At 32.3% G+C, this 19,330-nt stretch overlaps 1 protein-coding gene across 2 annotated transcripts in view; it reads right to left on the minus strand.

Annotated features, from left to right (window-relative positions):
• The window catches only part of LOC145252442 (sec1 family domain-containing protein 2-like), a 90,555-nt gene that overhangs the window by 67,345 nt on the left and 3,880 nt on the right, over positions 1-19,330 (minus strand). The window contains exons 3-5 of one of the 2 annotated variants that reach the window (XM_080111844.1): positions 14,373-14,621; positions 8,113-8,256; positions 4,163-4,186 (exon numbers count right to left, since the gene is read on the minus strand). In XM_080111844.1, coding sequence (XP_079967970.1) covers positions 4,163-4,186; positions 8,113-8,256; positions 14,373-14,621 — 417 coding nt within the window. The remainder of the gene's footprint in view (positions 1-4,162; positions 4,187-8,112; positions 8,257-14,372; positions 14,622-19,330) is intronic. The other variant, XM_080111845.1, reaches the window with a different exon arrangement.

The raw sequence follows: 19,330 nt of genomic DNA on the forward strand, positions 1-19,330 counted from the left end.
TTATATAACAATAAACAAGTATATATATATATATATATATATATATATATATATATATATATATATATATATATGGATACAATACACAATACATCATAAAATGAAAGAGAGAAGAAGGAAAACAATTAAACACAGGAAGAAATAATAAAAACGTTTGTTTTTCCTTTTGTCTTTTTTATACACACACATATGGCTTGTATATACAATTTTCTTTATAGATTTTAACTAAGAGTTCATCTCATCCAGTGTTGCCCAATTTATTTTTGTTTTCCGATTTTCTATTTTTTTTTTTCAAATCATTTTGAAAATTAAATGTAATTATTATAATAATCATATTTAAGTATGTAAGAAATATCGACTTACACAAATAATCAATGACGTTAATATTTAAATACAGGACAAACATTCATAAATGAACAATACAACAAGAGAAGGCCAGAGAATGCATCAGTCAAAACGTAGCACAAATACAAACAATGTGGAGGTTCAGGGGGGGAAAAAAACAAACAAAAATAGCAGTCATTGGTTTTTATTTAATTTCAAAATTGTTAATATTTTTCCACAACCATTTTCTATGGATTTCACAAATTGGGTTACAAAACTTTTCTATGGATTTCACAAATTGGGTTACAAAACTTTTCTATGGATTTCACAAATTGGGTTACAAAACTTTTCTATGGATTTCACAAATTGGGTTACAAAACTTTTCTATGGATTTCACAAATTGGGTTACAAAACTTTCAAAGTCGGATTTCACCAGAAATTATGCCTGTTCAGATATATATAGTAAGCGTTCAATCTGATTGAAGCGTATGCGCGCAGGGTAGAGGTGGGGGGTAAACATGATATTACCATGATTAACAAAATGATTGAAAACAAAATAAAAAGACAAAAAAAATCATACACACGAATGCAAAACAATCCACAGAAATACGAAAACTCAACACAAAATAAATGCAGAAACAAAAAACTTTTTTCTCTTAAAAATTCTTGCAGTCATAAAATTTTAAAGATGTGCAAAAAAACAAATAGAGTGCTCAATTATCAAGATAAAAGCATATTTCTTTACTTATAAAAATAGAAGCCAAGTATGACGCATGTTCCAAAAGCAATTTCTCCTATTTTTTATTCAACCTAAATCGATCAAAGATTGCAAATTGCATTGCTATGATGACTGAACTTATGCATTCATGACCAAAAGTTTCATCTCTCTCTTGCAGATATTGACAGTGTGAAATCTAAGAAAGCAACCCGTCATGGATGTATGTCAGAAACAGAGAAGTGTCATTGAATTCTTCCATGTAGAAAAAATTGAACCAATCAACATTCACCAGTGCCTGTTGAAAGTTTATGAAACCAATACAGTTGATGTCAACACAATTAGGAGATGGCTTTGTTGATTTCAAAGTGATAACAGAGATATCAGTAACAAAGCGTGCTCCAAACTTTATGACTGAGGCATTAAAAGAGGGTGATAAAGTGCATTGAGAATGGTGGTGACTATGCAAAAAAAATAAATTCTGGGGCACAAAAGGTCGCTTGTTTTAATAGTACCACTTCCGTCTTCATAGCTCTTCAACATTTTAGTTTTTGAGTTAAAAAATAGGAGGCCTTACTTTAGGAACAACTTTTACATATAAAGGAAACCAGAATTTCAAGAGGAGACTCAGTCTAGTTTATAGAAAACAGGAGTCTCTTCATGAAAACCATGGTTTTATTAATTGACTAGGTTTATTATTTATTTATATATATATATATATATATATATATATATATATATATATATCTCATATATATATATATAAATATATATATATATATATATATATATATATATATATGAGAGAGAGAGAAATTTATATAGATTTGTTGATTTTTTTAAATGATAATATGGTTAATTAGCGTCTTCACCTTGAAGATCTTTTTTCTTAGAAAATCACCCATATTTTATTTGGACGGAAACAATATTTTATTTATGCATTTATTATTTTTATTTTACTTGCAAAACAGCAATCTACTGACATGCATATTTCGAGATCCTATCTCTCCTCAGCGTGGTGTGACTGTTTCTTGGGATTGAACCTGAGACCATATGTATTACAGTCTGGCGCGTTATCCGTTACGCCAGAAACTCTTAGATAATTTTACTGTTATTTTTTATCATTTTTAAATTCATATAGATTTCTTGTTGATTGTTTAATCGATAATATGGTTAAATAGCATCTTCACCTTAGTGGTTTTTTTATCGCTTCCGTCGTAGAGAGGTACAGCTGCCGACTGTCAACACGACAGTTCTAGGTTCGATCCTTGGCTTGGGAAAGGTGCTAGTCTAGCAGCACTGATGAGTTGTGATACAACGAAACAGGACTGTATGTCGATGACTACAAATATATTTTAAAGCCCCCCCCTATTTGGTAGAGCACTAACATAAATAATTCTTACTCGCTACTTAATTGGCTGAAAAATGCAAAGCTCACGGTTTGTTTACAAACAGGCGGTTTGAGCACTGTACAAGTAGCGGACGGATGTTTGTTTAAATAGACATTCGGACGAGTTATTTGTGGGTGTCGCTTCCGTGGTCGAGAGGTACAGCTGCCGACTGTCAACACAACAGTTCTAGGTTCGATCCTTGGCTTGAGAGAGGTGCTAGTCTAGCGGCACTGATGAGTTGTGATACAACGAAACAGGACTGTATGCCGATGACTACAAATATATATATATATATATATATATATATATATATATATATATATATGGGGGGGGGTTAAAGAATGATTGATTCTTTAGGAGGAGACTCATAAGGATAAAGCAAAGTTCAGCAAATTTCTTTGGAGTTTATATAGAATATCAATAAAATAAGAAAACGACAATAAAAAAATATATACTAATGTATATAGATTTATTCAATAAGGATGTTGCATCAATTAGGGGTGTAGAATAAGTAAAACTCTTTATACCATGGTATTTCGAAGCCTAATGCTTCTCATCAGAAGAGGAGAGAAGATGCTGGGTAACATAATAGGGATTCCCTCCCCCAACAGTTTCAATAAACTAGCCTTTTCCTCTCATGCCCAATTATTTCTTTCGCTATATGTTGCATCCCTAACCACATAAGAACATATTTTAGCATTTCTCTGGGAATCTCAGACTTTTCACCAAGCATCACACTTCATCGAGAAAATTTCAACATGAACCAGTTTTATCATTTCTCTGCAATTTGGGATCTTTTTGACCAAGTGTCAAACCGACGACCACATCTGACCCTCAGTCCGTAAGCAAGGTAATCTGGTGTTGCCCGGTGTATGAAATAGTGTTATATTATCATTGAGTAAGAAAATATGTTTACAAATCACTAAAGAGTGGCAAATATTCTTTTTTGCAAATGGAAAAACAAAAAAATGTTCTTGGTTTATTCTTGCACGTTGATTCAAAGAAATGTTTTTTATGTAGATTTTATTTTCCATCAAATGAGAAAACAAAAATTTGAAATTACGTTTCGGATTTTTTGAGATGAGGATTGATTATTTGTATTCTTCGGACTACTGTTCTCATCTTCACAACATTTGGGTCAATATAACCATCGACCTTCTCCAGGTGTATCTTGTCAAACTCTGGAATTTTTTTTATCAAATTTGTGAATCTGCACAGAATTTTAAACAAAACCCTTGCACGGACCCATGGTATAGTAGATAAAGTGCTTGGTGAAATTCAATTGTAAAAGTTACATTCCTGAAGAGTGAAGGTTCAATCCTCAGTGTGAGCGACCCAAAAATACACTTGTACTACTCTACTCAGTCATCGCTGACGGAATCAGAGCATGCTACCCCCATGGATTAAAAAAAGGGTTCGGTTCGAAATTCTGTGTAGGTTCCTGAGTTCAACAAGATACACGTGAAGAAGGTCGGAGGTTACATCAACCAAAACGTTGTGAAGATAAAACTCAAGATGAGAACAGTAGTTTGAATAATTCAAAATAATACAAAAATTTGAAGCAGTGTACACAAAATAAAAACAAAAGTAAAAAAAAAAAAGTAAAACAATAAGTAATACCACATGCAATTCAAGTTTTTATAAAAAAAAAGAAAATAAACTGCACCCACAACTTTTGGCTACCAACACCTGTGCATGCATTTAAAGAAAAGGTAAAAACAAAAATTCTTACAGTTTCTGGATTGGGTGACTGACTCTACAGAAACAAGAAAGTGACGGCTGATCAAATAATGGTTTGCACATCGTATGATAAATAATGGAAGCAAAAAATACAAAGAACAAAAATAAAAAACACAAAAAATATTTAATTCTTAAAAAGGCACTTGTACAGTTTAATCAAGACATTAAAAAATAAAAATATCAAAAAAAACGTTATATTGTACGTATCCGTTTTGAACTGAAGATCTCTGAAAAAAAACTTCACTTAATTTGATTGAGTAGTTTTTTTTTTTTACAGCGGGAAAACGCGTTTTTATGAGAGTGCATTGAAGGCAGACATCTTGGATTTTTTCTTAATTTTTGTTTGGAGTTAAAAACGCCACGGGGAGATAACTCCAGTTTAAGCGCCGACACTCCCTCCCTATCTTTAATTCTAGCTTTTCTTTCTAAAAATCAAACCTTTTGCTCGGTATCATAACAAATTGTTTTTTTCACTGTAAAATAAAAACTACTTGATGAAATTGAGTGCATTTTTTTTTTAGAACTTCATTCCATAATGGATACGTACAATATAAACTTTTTTTGATATTTTCATTTTTTAATGTATTGATTAAACTGTACAAGTACCTCTTAAAACATTCTGAGTTTTAGTTTCTTAAAGAATTACCTCCCCTACCACTTAATTTTTTTTTTTTTTTTTGGTTCAATCAAATCAATGAAAAACAGATTTTCACTATCAAATTTGGTTTAACATCCATTCTACATGCTGGCATGTGGTGGACAACTTTTAGAAAATGACTTCCAAGCTAACCTATCTCTGACCAGGTCTTTATTTATCCCCCTTTATTACAAATTCATCCTTATAATTTCCTCCCATCTTTTCCCTCTATTCCCCTGTTAACTTACCCTGCTATCTCAACTGGTCCACATATAACCCAGGAACTCTTATCTATCCTTTTATCATCATATTAAGTTTAACATTTATTTTATATGTTGGCATGTTTTGGACAGCTTTGACTTCCAACCCATGAGACTTTCTCCTTTGGAGGAAGCTAGTTCAACCTGCCTATGATGAGTGTCACTTAAGAAGATCTTTATTCCTCTTTCTCTCATGTCTTATCACTTTTTACCATGCTTTCCTTGGCCAGCCCAACCAACAGACCCTGCTACAACAACTGGTCTATATATACTAACCAAAGAACTTTCATCCATTCATTCTTCCAGTATGATCGAACCAACAAAGTCTCCTGTCCTGCACACATACTCTCCAGATTTAATTTTCTTCTGACGTCATCAGATTAAGTCTGCCATTAAGATTCACATTACACATCTATTATATCATTCTTATACCATTTTTGATCATGCAACGCATGTCCTCAACTCTTATTGGTCAGTTTTCACTTCCATAAATTATCACACTTTGTAAACATGCCTGAAAAAGTCATCCTTTGGTCGACAGTGTTATGTTGCAGGAATGTAATGTTATACATACATAATCTTCAGAATAAAATTATCTAACTATCAAAATTCTTTTACTGGACCCATTATATAAACAAAGAAAATTGCTCCAGGAAAAATGCCTACTTCGGACCATTACATTGTGATGTGGATTACTCAAAATACAGTTTGGATCATTTTACAACACTGCTATCAAAGACATTCACTTCGGATTTTACCATGCAATTTGGATGTGAATTTTTATATCCTTTTCTTAACTTCCATTACTCTATGACATTTAAATACTTAAACAAATTTTAATTGTGATTTTCCATGTCTCACTGACTTTAGCAAATAAGGTGTAAACCATTATAATTATTTGCTAATATTTTCTCCTCTGAAGAGATGGTAGACATCGAAATCCTATAGGATAAGGAGTTAAAATATTTCTAATGTATTCTTTGTCTTACATAGAATAATAAAAATATTTGATTTGAAATTCAAACACTTCACTTCATAAATTTTTAAATTCATTGAATGACTAAAATTTAATTTTGAGATATATATATATATATATATATTTATATATCCAAGCATGTTTGATTGAACACGACAGAATTATTCTTTTTTTTCGATTTTTCTGGATATCTTTTCCATTCGCCGAGCAGTTTTTCTTATTTCAGCTGGTGTATTGTATAAAATGGCACCCAAACGTTGCTCTTCAGCCATATTCTTCTCAAGTGCTTTCTATTGGACGCCATTCTATGCAACACGCCAGCTGAAATAAAAGAGACTGCTCGGCGAATGGAAAAGATATCCAGAAAAATCCGAAAAAAGAATAATTCTGTCGTGTTCAATCAGACGTGCTTGAATAATGACTTGCTTCAAAAAAGAAATATATATATATATATATATAATGTGAGCATGGGTATATAATGTGCTTTATAGCAATGTGTATAACTGATTACACTGCACATATTGGTACAGTTCAACAGGATGTATAACAATATATCAACAAACATTTTCCTTAACAACGAAGGGATGAAACATCTCTCTGGGGAAATCCATCTTGCTAAACAGGAAAACATTAGCTACATTCATCTTAGGGTTTTGATTGACGAACCTGCCAATGCTGAAATGAACATTCCTTCCAAAGAAATGACTAGAAGTTTCCAGCTATATTTTCGGACAGCTTTTATTCCAAATATTTTCCTGTTGGAAGATTACACACATCTTTCAGATTCTGCTTTTTCTCCCCGTTCACGGCCATTACAGGCCTCATCTGTGCCTAAATCTAAACGTAGATTCCATGAACAAAGCTTTTTTATTAGAACTGCACGCCTGTGGAATTGTCTTCCGTTTTCCTGCTTTCCGGCTGACTACAATATGGTTGTCTTCAAGTCTAACGTAAATAAGTTCTTGATGAACCGTTCCATATAAGTTATCAAATTTAACAAATTTTCATTACTAATGATTATTATATTGTCCAATTTCTACTGTACACTCTTTAACCCTTATCCTTGAGTGGCCTCTTGGCCTTGATAATGAGTTGATACCTATGAAAAAAAAAAAGAAAAAGAAAAAGTCCAATGTGAACAAGTTCTAATTGAATCGTCCCCCTAAGTAATCCAAGTTTCAAAATTCCCACTGTTTACTATGCTAAAATCACAATGACTAATGTATATCTATTAACCCTTATCCTCGAGTGGCCTCTGGGCCTTGATAAGTGGTGACACCCTTGTAAAAAAAAAAAAAAAAAAACTCTAACTCTTCGTCCATCTCCCGTCTCTGTTCTAACTCCTAACTCTGCTGGTATACATTAAAACCAATTCTTGCTATGGCATAATTCAACTCACATCTTTTAACATGCGACTTTGAAACACGTTTTTCTAGCCAAATTTTTTGTTTTTATCCCTAGGTTTGAAAACCTAATCTGCTTATGTCCATCACATTCTTTCCTTGTTATGTTTCTAAGTTAACCTAAATATTTTACTAAACATTCCTTTCTTTCCAAACATTCTCTCTGCATACCTTTTTCAACATAAAAGTTAAAATAATAATAATGTTCAGAAAACAGAAGTCAAAAAGAAACTGTTTTATTTAACACTAGCAAGGCTACTCGGCATTGCTCAGAGAAAAAGTATAACATATTTCTATTAGAACTTCTACATACCAGTTTTGCCTTATTCTTTTTTTCTCTGCCCAACCCATTCTTCTCTCTAGGCATATACATGCACATACACACACACACTTTATAAAAGAATGAGTCGGCATAAGGGAATTAATTTCTTGATTAAAAACTTTACCAACTTTATGGGTATTTTTTTTGTTGTTTTTATTTTTACTTGAACATACAAACATACACACAAACAACTTCCCATTATATAATCAATAATTACTTATGTCAACTAGACACTCCAAAAAGTCACCCATCTGAGCCTGGGCCAACATTGCTTAAACATGATATACACAACTAATTAAAAAATATAAAAAAACGTCAATTAAAAAAAAAAAAAAAAGACTCACTTTTGAAATTCTCAGCCGTATGTCGATATCCCTCACATCAATTTTTAAGAGCGGAAACATTGGAAGGTACGCAGGCATTACAAACAGATTCTGTCCCAGACAAATAGTCGAGAGTGGAACATGGAACACTTCAGCTGTGTAATTCTATTGAAGAAAAAAATTAGAAAAAAAATTATGAAAAGACATCTAATCTGTATAACAACATGAGTTGAACTTTATTTCTGCATAGATTTGAAGATCGTATCATTTCATCGAAACGCATGTCATTTCATCAAAACTCATGTCATTTCATCAAAACTCATGTCATTTCATAAAAACTCATGTCATTTCATAAAAACTCATGTCATTTCATAAAAACTCATGTCATTTCATAAAAACTCATGTCATTTCATCAAAACGCATGTCATTTCATCAAAACTCATGTCATTTCATAAAAAACTCATGTCATTTCATAAAAAACTCATGTCATTTCATAAAAACGCATGTCATTTCATAAAAAACGCATGTCATTTCATAAAAACTCATGTCATTTCATAAAAACTCATGTCATTTCATAAAAACTCATGTCATTTCATAAAAACTCATGTCATTTCATAAGAACTCATGTCATTTCATAAAAACGCATGTCATTTCATCAAAACTGATGTCATTTCATCAAAACGCATGTCATTTCATCAAAACGCATGTCATTTCATAAAAACGCATGTCATTTCATAAGAACTCATGTAATTTCATAAAAACTCATGTCATTTCATAAAAACTCATGTCATTTCATCGAAACGCTGTCATTTCATCAAAACGCATATCATTTCATCAAAACGCATGTCATTTCATAAAAACTCATGTCATTTCATAAAAACTCATGTCATTTCATAAAAACTCATGTCATTTCATAAAAACTCATGTCATTTCATAAAAACTCATGTCATTTCATAAAAACTCATGTCATTTCATAAAAACTCATGTCATTTCATAAAAACTCATGTCATTTCATAAAAACTCATGTCATTTCATAAAAACTCATGTCATTTCATAAAAACTCATGTCATTTCATAAAAACTCATGTCATTTCATAAAAACTCATGTCATTTCATAAAAACTCACGTCATTTCATAAAAACTCATGTCATTTCATAAAAACTCATGTCATTTCATTGAAACGCTGTCATTTCATAAAAACTCATGTCATTTCATAAAAACTCATGTCATTTCATAAAAACTCATGTCATTTCATAAAAACTCATGTCATTTCATCAAAACTCATGTCATTTCATCAAAACTCATGTCATTTCATCAAAACTCATGTCATTTCATCGAAGATCATGTCATTTCATCGAAACTCATGTCATTTCATAAAAACTCATGTCATTTCATAAAAACTCATGTCATTTCATTGAAACGCATGTCATTTCATCGAAACGCATGTCATTTCATCGAAACGCATGTCATTTCATCGAAACGCATGTCATTTCATCAAAACTGATGTCATTTCATCAAAACGCATGTCATTTCATCAAAACGCATGTCATTTCATAAGAACTCATGTAATTTCATAAAAACTCATGTCATTTCATAAAAACTCATGTCATTTCATCGAAACGCTGTCATTTCATCAAAACGCATGTCATTTCATAAAAACTCATGTCATTTCATAAAAACTCATGTCATTTCATAAAAACTCATGTCATTTCATAAAAACTCATGTCATTTCATAAAAACTCATGTCATTTCATAAAAACTCATGTCATTTCATAAAAACTCATGTCATTTCATAAAAACTCATGTCATTTCATAAAAACTCATGTCATTTCATAAAAACTCACGTCATTTCATAAAAACTCACGTCATTTCATAAAAACTCACGTCATTTCATTGAAACGCTGTCATTTCATAAAAACTCATGTCATTTCATAAAAACTCATGTCATTTCATCAAAACTCATGTCATTTCATCAAAACGCATGTCATTTCATAAAAACTCATGTCATTTCATAAAAACTCATGTCATTTCATAAAAACTCATGTCATTTCATCGAAGATCATGTCATTTCATCGAAACTCATGTCATTTCATAAAAACTCATGTCATTTCATAAAAACTCATGTCATTTCATTGAAACGCATGTCATTTCATTGAAACTCATGTCATTTCATCGAAACGCATGTCATTTCATCGAAACTCATGTCATTTCATCGAAACGCATGTCATTTCATCGAAACTCATGTCATTTCATCGAAACGCATGTCATTTCATTGAAACTCATGTCATTTCATTGAAGATCATTTCACATGATATTAGTTACCTCGTTGTCACATCTGAAGATACACATGATTAGTTTAATGCCAACTCAAAAAATTATCATCGGGAAAAGTATAACATTTAACAGATTTATTCAACAACCCGACAGATTAAAAAGGTAGAAGCCATTGGATGCATGATGATTAAAACCTGTGAAACATTTGTTAACTTTTCAAAACTGTCATGGTAGAGCTTACTTCTACCCCAAGGGAAATAACTCTCCCTTCTCCGGTCCAAGATAAATAACTTTGACTTTTAGGTTATATCTTCTTTTTTTTTTTTTACTTGGGAGTCACCACTTATCAAGGCCTGAAAGCCACTCAAGGATAAGGATTAATGAATGTAAGATGGTAGTGTAGTAATCGTTAATCGTGTAAGTTGGGTAGAATTTGAGTATTCATGAGAACAGCTCAACACGAACGTGTTTACATTCAATTTGAAGGCTACTATGTTGTATTCAACTGAGAGGCAAGCCAGTGGAACAGAGTTACAGAGGCAGACAGTTCCGAGAAAAAAACTTTGTTCATGGAATTTACATTTAGATTTAGGAATAGTTAGAGAGTGGGAGAAATCATATATAGTGATTGTAACTAGTAGAGTTTTTTTTTGTGAAAGTTTGGCAAGGTGGACCATAGATTGGAGTTCAATCAAGCACTTGCCATCTAACACAAGTGCTTACACCAAACACTGAGAACAGCAAGACTGAGCAGTCACATACGAAATCAGGGAAGATTTGACTGAGAACACACAAAGGAATGATACAGAAACGTTATTTGCATTCTACTAACCCGACAGTTTCGCATTCACCAGAATTTGGACGCTAGCACATTGCCACCGGCCTTGTTGATGTAGCAGTGTAAGATTCTACATCTATCTTCAGTCTTTTTACAGCCGTAGACATCAAGAAAAACATTATATAGAGGATAACACTTATTTGTCAGCACGTAAGTCATGACAACGTTAGTTTTGCAAGATCTTTTCTTTTACTCACTCACCATTTATCAAGGTTCAAAAAGTTACTTGAGATGGATAGATTATCAGTTGAATGACGAATATTAGGAGAAGAATTTTTATACTAATGAATAAACACTTATCAAAGCTAAAAGCAATTTAAGGATAATGATTAATAAAATGGACAGATTGTCGGTTGAATGATGAAGAATATTAGGAGAGGATTTTTTAAAACTAATGAGTATCAGGGTTCGTATAAATTTTCAAGGACTTTTCAAAGTTTCACAAGGCCTTTTTCAGAGAAAATTCAAGTTTTCAAAACAAAATTAGATGATATAAACAATGATATAATAAATCAAAAAACTTATTGTCTGAAGTGCAATTTAAAATTTTATTAACGCCCCCCCACCCACCAAAAAAAAATGCATCTAAACAACTAACAATACCAATTTAGTCTTCCCCCACTCCATTCCGAAGATATCATCTCCAAACTAGAAGTTTTCTAGATCAGCTTTTTTTATACAAATTTTTCAAGATAAATCTCTGTCAAGAAATGATAAAAAGGTGTGTACAACTATTCAGACAGGGCTTCCATATTTACATCCGTGGCCGGAAGTAGGAGGTAGATATTAATTACGCAGTCGGGCTAGTTCACATATTTGTTAATTTTGGAAATATGGATTGTGATTTATGTTAAGTGTTGTTGTTAGAAACTATTATAATATTTTTTTTTTATTAATAATTAATGTTTTCGTGTGTTTCACTTATAATTGTTCGTTACAAGTGTTAAATATCTGCTGTATGTTTGCGTAATGTTTACATTTAGCTTAAGAAATTCAGTATAAACTTTGTAAATTCAAAATTACAATTTATTATTTGACAAGGAATACAAAAAGTTTTTAAATTCTCCTTATTCTATGGAGTTTCAAAGAATGGCTCTTATCCTCAGAGGAAATTAGCAAAACGATATTCATAGGCAGACTATAAATTTTACTGGTTAGCACATAAATTAAAAGTATATATTATGCAAGAAGTCATATTTGTATAAAAGTTGATGATAATGCAAAAAAATATGTGCGTTAAAAGGATATTCAAAATGAAGTCCAGGTTTGATGAAGATAGAAAAATGTGGTATAATCCATAGAAAAAGCTGATTGCGTGAATATAAAGATGCAATAGAAATCGTAATGATCTAAGTTATTTGACGGTAAATGTGTGGCACTATACCTTAGTACCCCGGTTGTGGTGGGTTTCCCCCCTCCCCCTCTAGCATGGCGAGGAGGAGATTTGGCCATAATCAGAGGGGATACTCCGAAATAAGCAACCAGAATGCAATCCCACGATTCCCTTCCTTTTCTTGATCTCTGTTTTTGTCTGAACAGCCAGGATGTGAGTACATATTTTCTGTCCCTCTGTAAATGAGGGGAGGGTGCAGCCCCTCCCTCAGCACTAGTTGGGGCTAGTTAATTTTGAAGAGCTTATTGTTAAATTAATTGTGAAAATTAGTTATGATCTGTTAATTGTATTGTACTGTATATGTTTGTAAAATAAAATTATTTATGATCTGTTAATTGTATTGTAATGTATATGTTTGTAAAATAAAATTATTTATGATCTGTTAATTGTATTGTAATGTATATGTTTGTAAAATAAAATTATTTATGATCTGTTAATTGTATTGCAATGTATATGTTTGTAAAATAAAATTATTTATGATCTGTTAATTGTATTGTAATGTATATGTTTGTAAAATAAAATTATTTATGATCTGTTAATTGTATTGTAATGTATATGTTTGTAAAATAAAATTATTTATGATCTGTTAATTGTATTGTAATGTATATGTTAATTGTATTGTAATGTATATGTTTGTAAAATAAAATTATTTATGATCTGTTAATTGTATTGTAATGTATATGTTTGTAAAATAAAATTATTTATGATCTGTTAATTGTATTGTAATGTATATGTTTGTAAAATAAAATTATTTATGATCTGTTAATTGTATTGTAATGTATATGTTAATTGTATTGTAATGTATATGTTAATTGTATTGTAATGTATATGTTTGTAAAATAAAATTATTTATGATCTGTTAATTGTATTGTAATGTATATGTTTGTAAAATAAAATTATTTATGATCTGTTAATTGTATTGTAATGTATATGTTTGTAAAATAAAATTATTTATGATCTGTTAATTGTATTGTAATGTATATGTTAATTGTATTGTAATGTATATGTTAATTGTATTGTAATGTATATGTTTGTAAAATAAAATTATTTATGATCTGTTAATTGTATTGTAATGTATATGTTTGTAAAATAAAATTATTTATGATCTGTTAATTGTATTGTAATGCATATGTTAATTGTATTGTAATGTATATGTTAATTGTATTGTAATGTATATGTTAATTGTATTGTAATGTATATGTTTGTAAAATAAAATAGTTAAGATCTTATAGATTACAATTGTGTTGTGGGTTGTTTGTGCCTGTATTGAATGTCTGCGTTAAGTCAAACGAAGCGGGCCGCAAGACAAAGAAGATTCCAACCATGTCAAACCCTCAAAGAACAAGATGTCATTCTGAAAGAGAAGGAGCCAACATCTCAGGTATGCTTTTTCTCTTCACCTAGACAAAAAGACGTCTAATCAACAGATCTTCATACGCAGACCCTTTCCAGGACATTTAATGTAACATGTGGGTCGGTCACATACCAATGACCGGCGGATTAGGTTTACAAATGCGATTTACTTATATCAATGCTCTGTCTCAAATATTGAGCTTTTTCATCTGGTTATTATTAATATCTATATTTATACTTGCTTTAAGTTTATTATTCATTTTGTAAACTTGAAAAATTTTGGGATTTTTGTATATATAAAAATTTTTTTAATGAAAGTAGTTTAACGAGTAAGAAAAAGAATCAAAGAACATTTAATAAAAATGAAAAATCTAAAATAAGATGACGGCAAACTAAGTGAAATGCATTCTAATGTCCGACTTACCATGTTGCCCATCCATTCTAATAAATTCTCTTCAAATTGTTGGAAAAGGTCAAGCCCAAGAGATCCCATAAGATCCGGGCTGTGGTTTCCCATTTTGCTGAAGACATGGACCTGAGGACTGACAGCCGTGATCACGACAACATATTGAAAGCTACTGGCCTGGATGACGTCTCGAATGACTGCTGCCGTCACATCGTGGAGGATGCTGCTGACAATAAACACACCTTTCTTCTGAGCGGGAGCGGCACTCTAAATAAAAAAAAGAAAAACCTTCAAGAAACAAAGTCAACAAAATTGTTGTGATCAAATCAGATTTTGCATTTAGAAAATACAATTGTATATTATGTTATTAATAAATGAATACAGAAAAAGAAAATATAAATTTCAATAATCTTTTAATAATGGAGATTTGGTATCTGTCTGTCTGAAGTCAGAACCCTGCTATTGTTATGACGATAGAACTATGATCAAGGGGAGACAACTCCTTTTCAGTTTCAGGTGGAAACTTTTACCTCTTATGTGAATTCTTGCGTGGAGACACGTGAACGAGACAAGACAGACGCTAGCAGGTGCCAACAAAAGAATCATTTTAAATTCGGATAAACGAAGATGGAGATATATCACTTTTGTACGTGATAGTTGTGACACGCAAACTTAAGTCATATTGGACTAAGACTGACAGATATAATTTGTTTTGGTTCGGGTTAGGGTTAGGGGTATTGTTTGGAAATCAAATTTGAAAAAGTTGAAAATAATTTTTACATTGACAAACTCAGAATAAAAAATGAAACTGTTTTTTCTGTTTTCGTTTTGAAAGCAGAAAAAACAGTTTTCTACTTTTTTGTTTTTTTAATTCAATTTTCACCCTAAACAAGGCAAGTGCCACTTTGAAGTAGGGGGGCTACTATCAGGGACATAAGTTGTAGGGGTATTATGAAGAGAGATGAGTGGCAAGATGTCTGTTCACATTACACTTGAACTTCTGCATGTCAGTACAGTTGAGAAAGCAGAATCCCGGAAGCGAGTGCCAAAGTTTAGCAGTTCTGGGGAAGAAACTATTGGAGTAGAAGGCTTTCTTACACCTAGGGATCTCTACTGTGTAGGGATGAGATTTAGCTGCTTGTCGGATTTGTCGGGGGTTTTCACGTCGAGGGGGGTACAAGTGCTTGTAGTTCCTCAGAGCATTCACCATTAAAATACTTATAGAACAGGCAGAGGGATGCAACATTTCATCGATGAAACAGAGGCTGAAGCATAGGTGATAGTTCAGGACCTATCAGGTTGGTGCGCTCTTTAGAATCCTGTCAAGAAGTGAGAGACAAGTAGCAGATGCACCAGCCCAAATGTGACAACAGTGCTCCATACATGGGCGAATGGTAACCTTATAGAGGTACACGATACTTTCAGGTGAGAGTAGTTTTCTAGCACGGTATAGAGAGCCCACCTTCTTCGCAGCAGCCTTGGCAATTCTCTCAATATATCTATTCCAGTTCATATTCCCTGTAAACATTAGGCCAAGGAGTTTAAAGGAAGTACTTTTGGGTAATGTGTTCTTAGCCATTGCTATTTTTAAGAGAATACAAACGAAACTCGTTAATGCGCTGACTTTAGTCAGCGCATTAGCGCATAGCGAGCCGTTTTCCTGTTAAGCAGATTTGAATTTATATAAAAAATAACATTTTAAAGAAATTTCCACACAATAAATAATTATCAAATATTTACATATTATACATGAAAATAATTCTGAAACTATTATCTATATGAAAATGGATGATATATGCCAATTTATCTTATCAATTTTGAAACATTCGTCAACTTTGCTCAGTCATAACTTTGCTTCCTGTGGTCTTAAAAATATAAATCAAAGTCCAGTAGAAATGACTTCTATGTTTATATAGCCTGTAAAATTTCAGCCATATCCAATCAAATTTGACCCCCACACATTTGTATCTAAACATAATGTATGAAATGTAAATATTGAAAAAACAATTTCCCTTTTTGTTGTCGTCATTTTTTTTAACGTTTTTTTTCATTTTTAACTTGGAGCATAAAAATATTGAACACATAAAAGAAAAATAAATTAACATCATTGGAATGCTTATTCCATTCTCTTTCCATCGATGTAATTCTTTTTAAAATTGACCCACAAATAAAAAAGATATGACTTGTTGAAGCACATTAGGTATGTAATATTGCCGATGTCCACGGAAATACAGCGCACGTTTGTAATGCTACTGTCTTTAGATTTTGGTTTTGATCTCAGCTAGAGTAGTTACAGCTAGTATATATATAAAAGTGACCTTTTCTATATGCAGAACGGTCTCTACCAAACTATGTCAATTTTTGGCATACAGACTTGAAACTTGATATACAGAGTTGGACCTGTGGAATAAATTTGACTTGGCTTTAGCAGAGTATATGTGTGATGATACCGTTCTCCCAGGCAGTATCTTCTCCTTTATTTTATTTTTTAATTATTGATTTTTCGGGGGGTGGGTAGAGGTGGAGTCTGTAATATCTGTTCTGTGGTCATGATAGCATCCTTCCAGGAATTGCCTTTTTTTTTTTATTGGTTGTGCTATAATTATATACAAGCAGAACCATGCAATTTCTGGTCACACATTTTTGCTAGTAACATAAAGGCTTTCAGAATTTCTCCTGGCAAAGTTTCAAAATTAAAAAACTGTGTATAGAAAATACAATTGTATATTATGTTATTAATAAATGAATACAGAAAAAGAAAATATAAATTTCAATATCTATTAATAATGAAGATTTGGTATCTGTCTGTCTGAAGTCAGAACCCTGCTATTGTTATGACGATAGAACTATGATCAAGGGGAGATTTTACCTCTTATGTGAATTCTTGCGTGGAGACACGTGAACGAGACAAGACAGACGCTAGCAGGTGCCAACAAAAGAATCATTTTAAATTCGGATAAACGAAGATGGAGATATATTACTTTTGTACGTGATAGTTGTGACACGCAAACTCAAGTCATATTGGACTAAGACTGACAGATATAATTTGTTTTGGTTCGGGTTAGGGTTAGGGGTATTGTTTGGAAATCAAATTTGAAAAAGTTGAAAATAATTTTTAAATTGACAAACTCAGAATAAAAAATGAAACTGTTTTTTCTGTTTTCGTTTCGAAAGCAGAAAAAACAGTTTTCTACTTTTTTTTTTTTTAAATTCAAATTTTCACCCTAAACAAGGCAAGTGCCACTTTGAAGTAGGGGGGCTACTATCAGGGACATAAGTTGCAGGGGTATTATGAAGAGAGATGAGTGGCAAGATGTTTGTTCACATTAAACTTGAACTTCTGCATGTCAGTACAATTGGAAAAGCAGAATCCCGGAAGCGAGTGCCAAAGTTTAGCAGTCCTGGGGAAGAAACTATTGGAGTAGAAGACTTTCTTACACTACTGTGATTTAGCTGCTTGTCAGGTTTGTCGAGGGTATTCACGTCGAGGGGGTACAAGTGCTTGTAGTTCCTCAGAGCATTCACCATTAAAGCACTTATAAAACAGGCAGAGGGATGCAACATTTCGTCGATGGGACAGAGGCTGAAGCATAGATGACAGTTCAGGACCTATCAGGTTGGCAACTCTTCTTTTGAACCCTGTCCAGGAGTGAGAGACAAGTAGCAGATGCACCAGCCCAAATGTGACAACAGTGCTCCATACATGGGCGAATGGTAGCCTTATAGAGGTACACAATACTTTCAGGCGTAAGTAGTTTTCTAGCACGGTATAGAGAGCCCACCTTCTTCACAGCAGCCTTGGCAATGCTCTCAATATATCTATTCCAGTTCATATTCCCTGTAAATATTAGGCCAAGGAGTTTAAAGGAAGTACTTTTGGGTAATGTGTTCTTAGCCATTGCTATTTTTAAGAGAATACAAACGAAACTCGTTAATGCGCTGACTTTAGTCAGCTCAGCGCTGGTCAGCGCATAGCGAGCCGTTTTCCTGTTAAGCAGATTTGAATTTATATAAAAAATAACATTTTAAAGAAATTTCCGCACAATAAATAATTATCAAATATTTACATATCATACATGAAAATAATTCTGAAACTATTATCTATATGAAAATTGATATATGCCAATTTATCTTATCAATTTTGAAATATTCTTCATCAACTTTTCTCAGTCGTAACTTTGCTTCCTGTGGTCGTAAAAATATAAATCAAAGTCCAGTAGAAATGGACTTCTATGTTTATATAGCCTGTAAAATTTCAGCTATATCCAATCAAATTTGACCCCGCGCATTTGTATCCAAACGTAATGTATGAAATGTAAATATTGAAAAAACAATTTCCCTTTTTGTTGTCGTCATATTTTTTACCGTTTTTTCATTTTTAACTTGGAGCATAAAAATATTGAACGCATAAAAGAAAAATAAATTAACATCATTGGAATGCTTATTCCATTCTGTTTCCATCGATGTAATTCTTTTTAAAATTGACCCACAAATAAAAAAGATATGACTTGTTGAAGCACATTAGGTATGTAATATTGCCAATGTCCACAGAAACACAGCACACGTTTGTAATGCTACTGTCTTTAGATTTTGGTTTTGTATCTCAGCTAGAGTAGTTACAGCTAGTATATATATAAAAGTGACCTTTTCTATATGCAGAACGGTCTCTACCAAACTATGTCAATTTTTGGCATACAGACTTGAAACTTGATATACAGAGTTGGACCTGTGGAATAAATTTGACTTGGCTTTAGCAGAGTATATGTGTGATGATACCGTTCTCCCAGGCAGTATCTTCTCCTTTATTTTATTCTTTAATTATTGATTTTTGGGGGTGGGTAGGGGTGGAGTCTGTAATATCTGTTCTGTGGTCTTTCCAGGAATTGCCTTTTTTTTTTTTATTGGTTGTGCTATAATTATATACAAGCAGAACCATGCAATTTCTGGTCACACATTTTTGCTAGTAACATAAAGGC

Source organism: Euprymna scolopes, chromosome 29, assembly GCF_053919585.1.
Source record: "Euprymna scolopes isolate OS-2025 chromosome 29, ASM5391958v1, whole genome shotgun sequence".
In the NCBI taxonomy this organism is placed as follows: Eukaryota; Metazoa; Mollusca; class Cephalopoda; order Sepiida; family Sepiolidae; genus Euprymna; species Euprymna scolopes.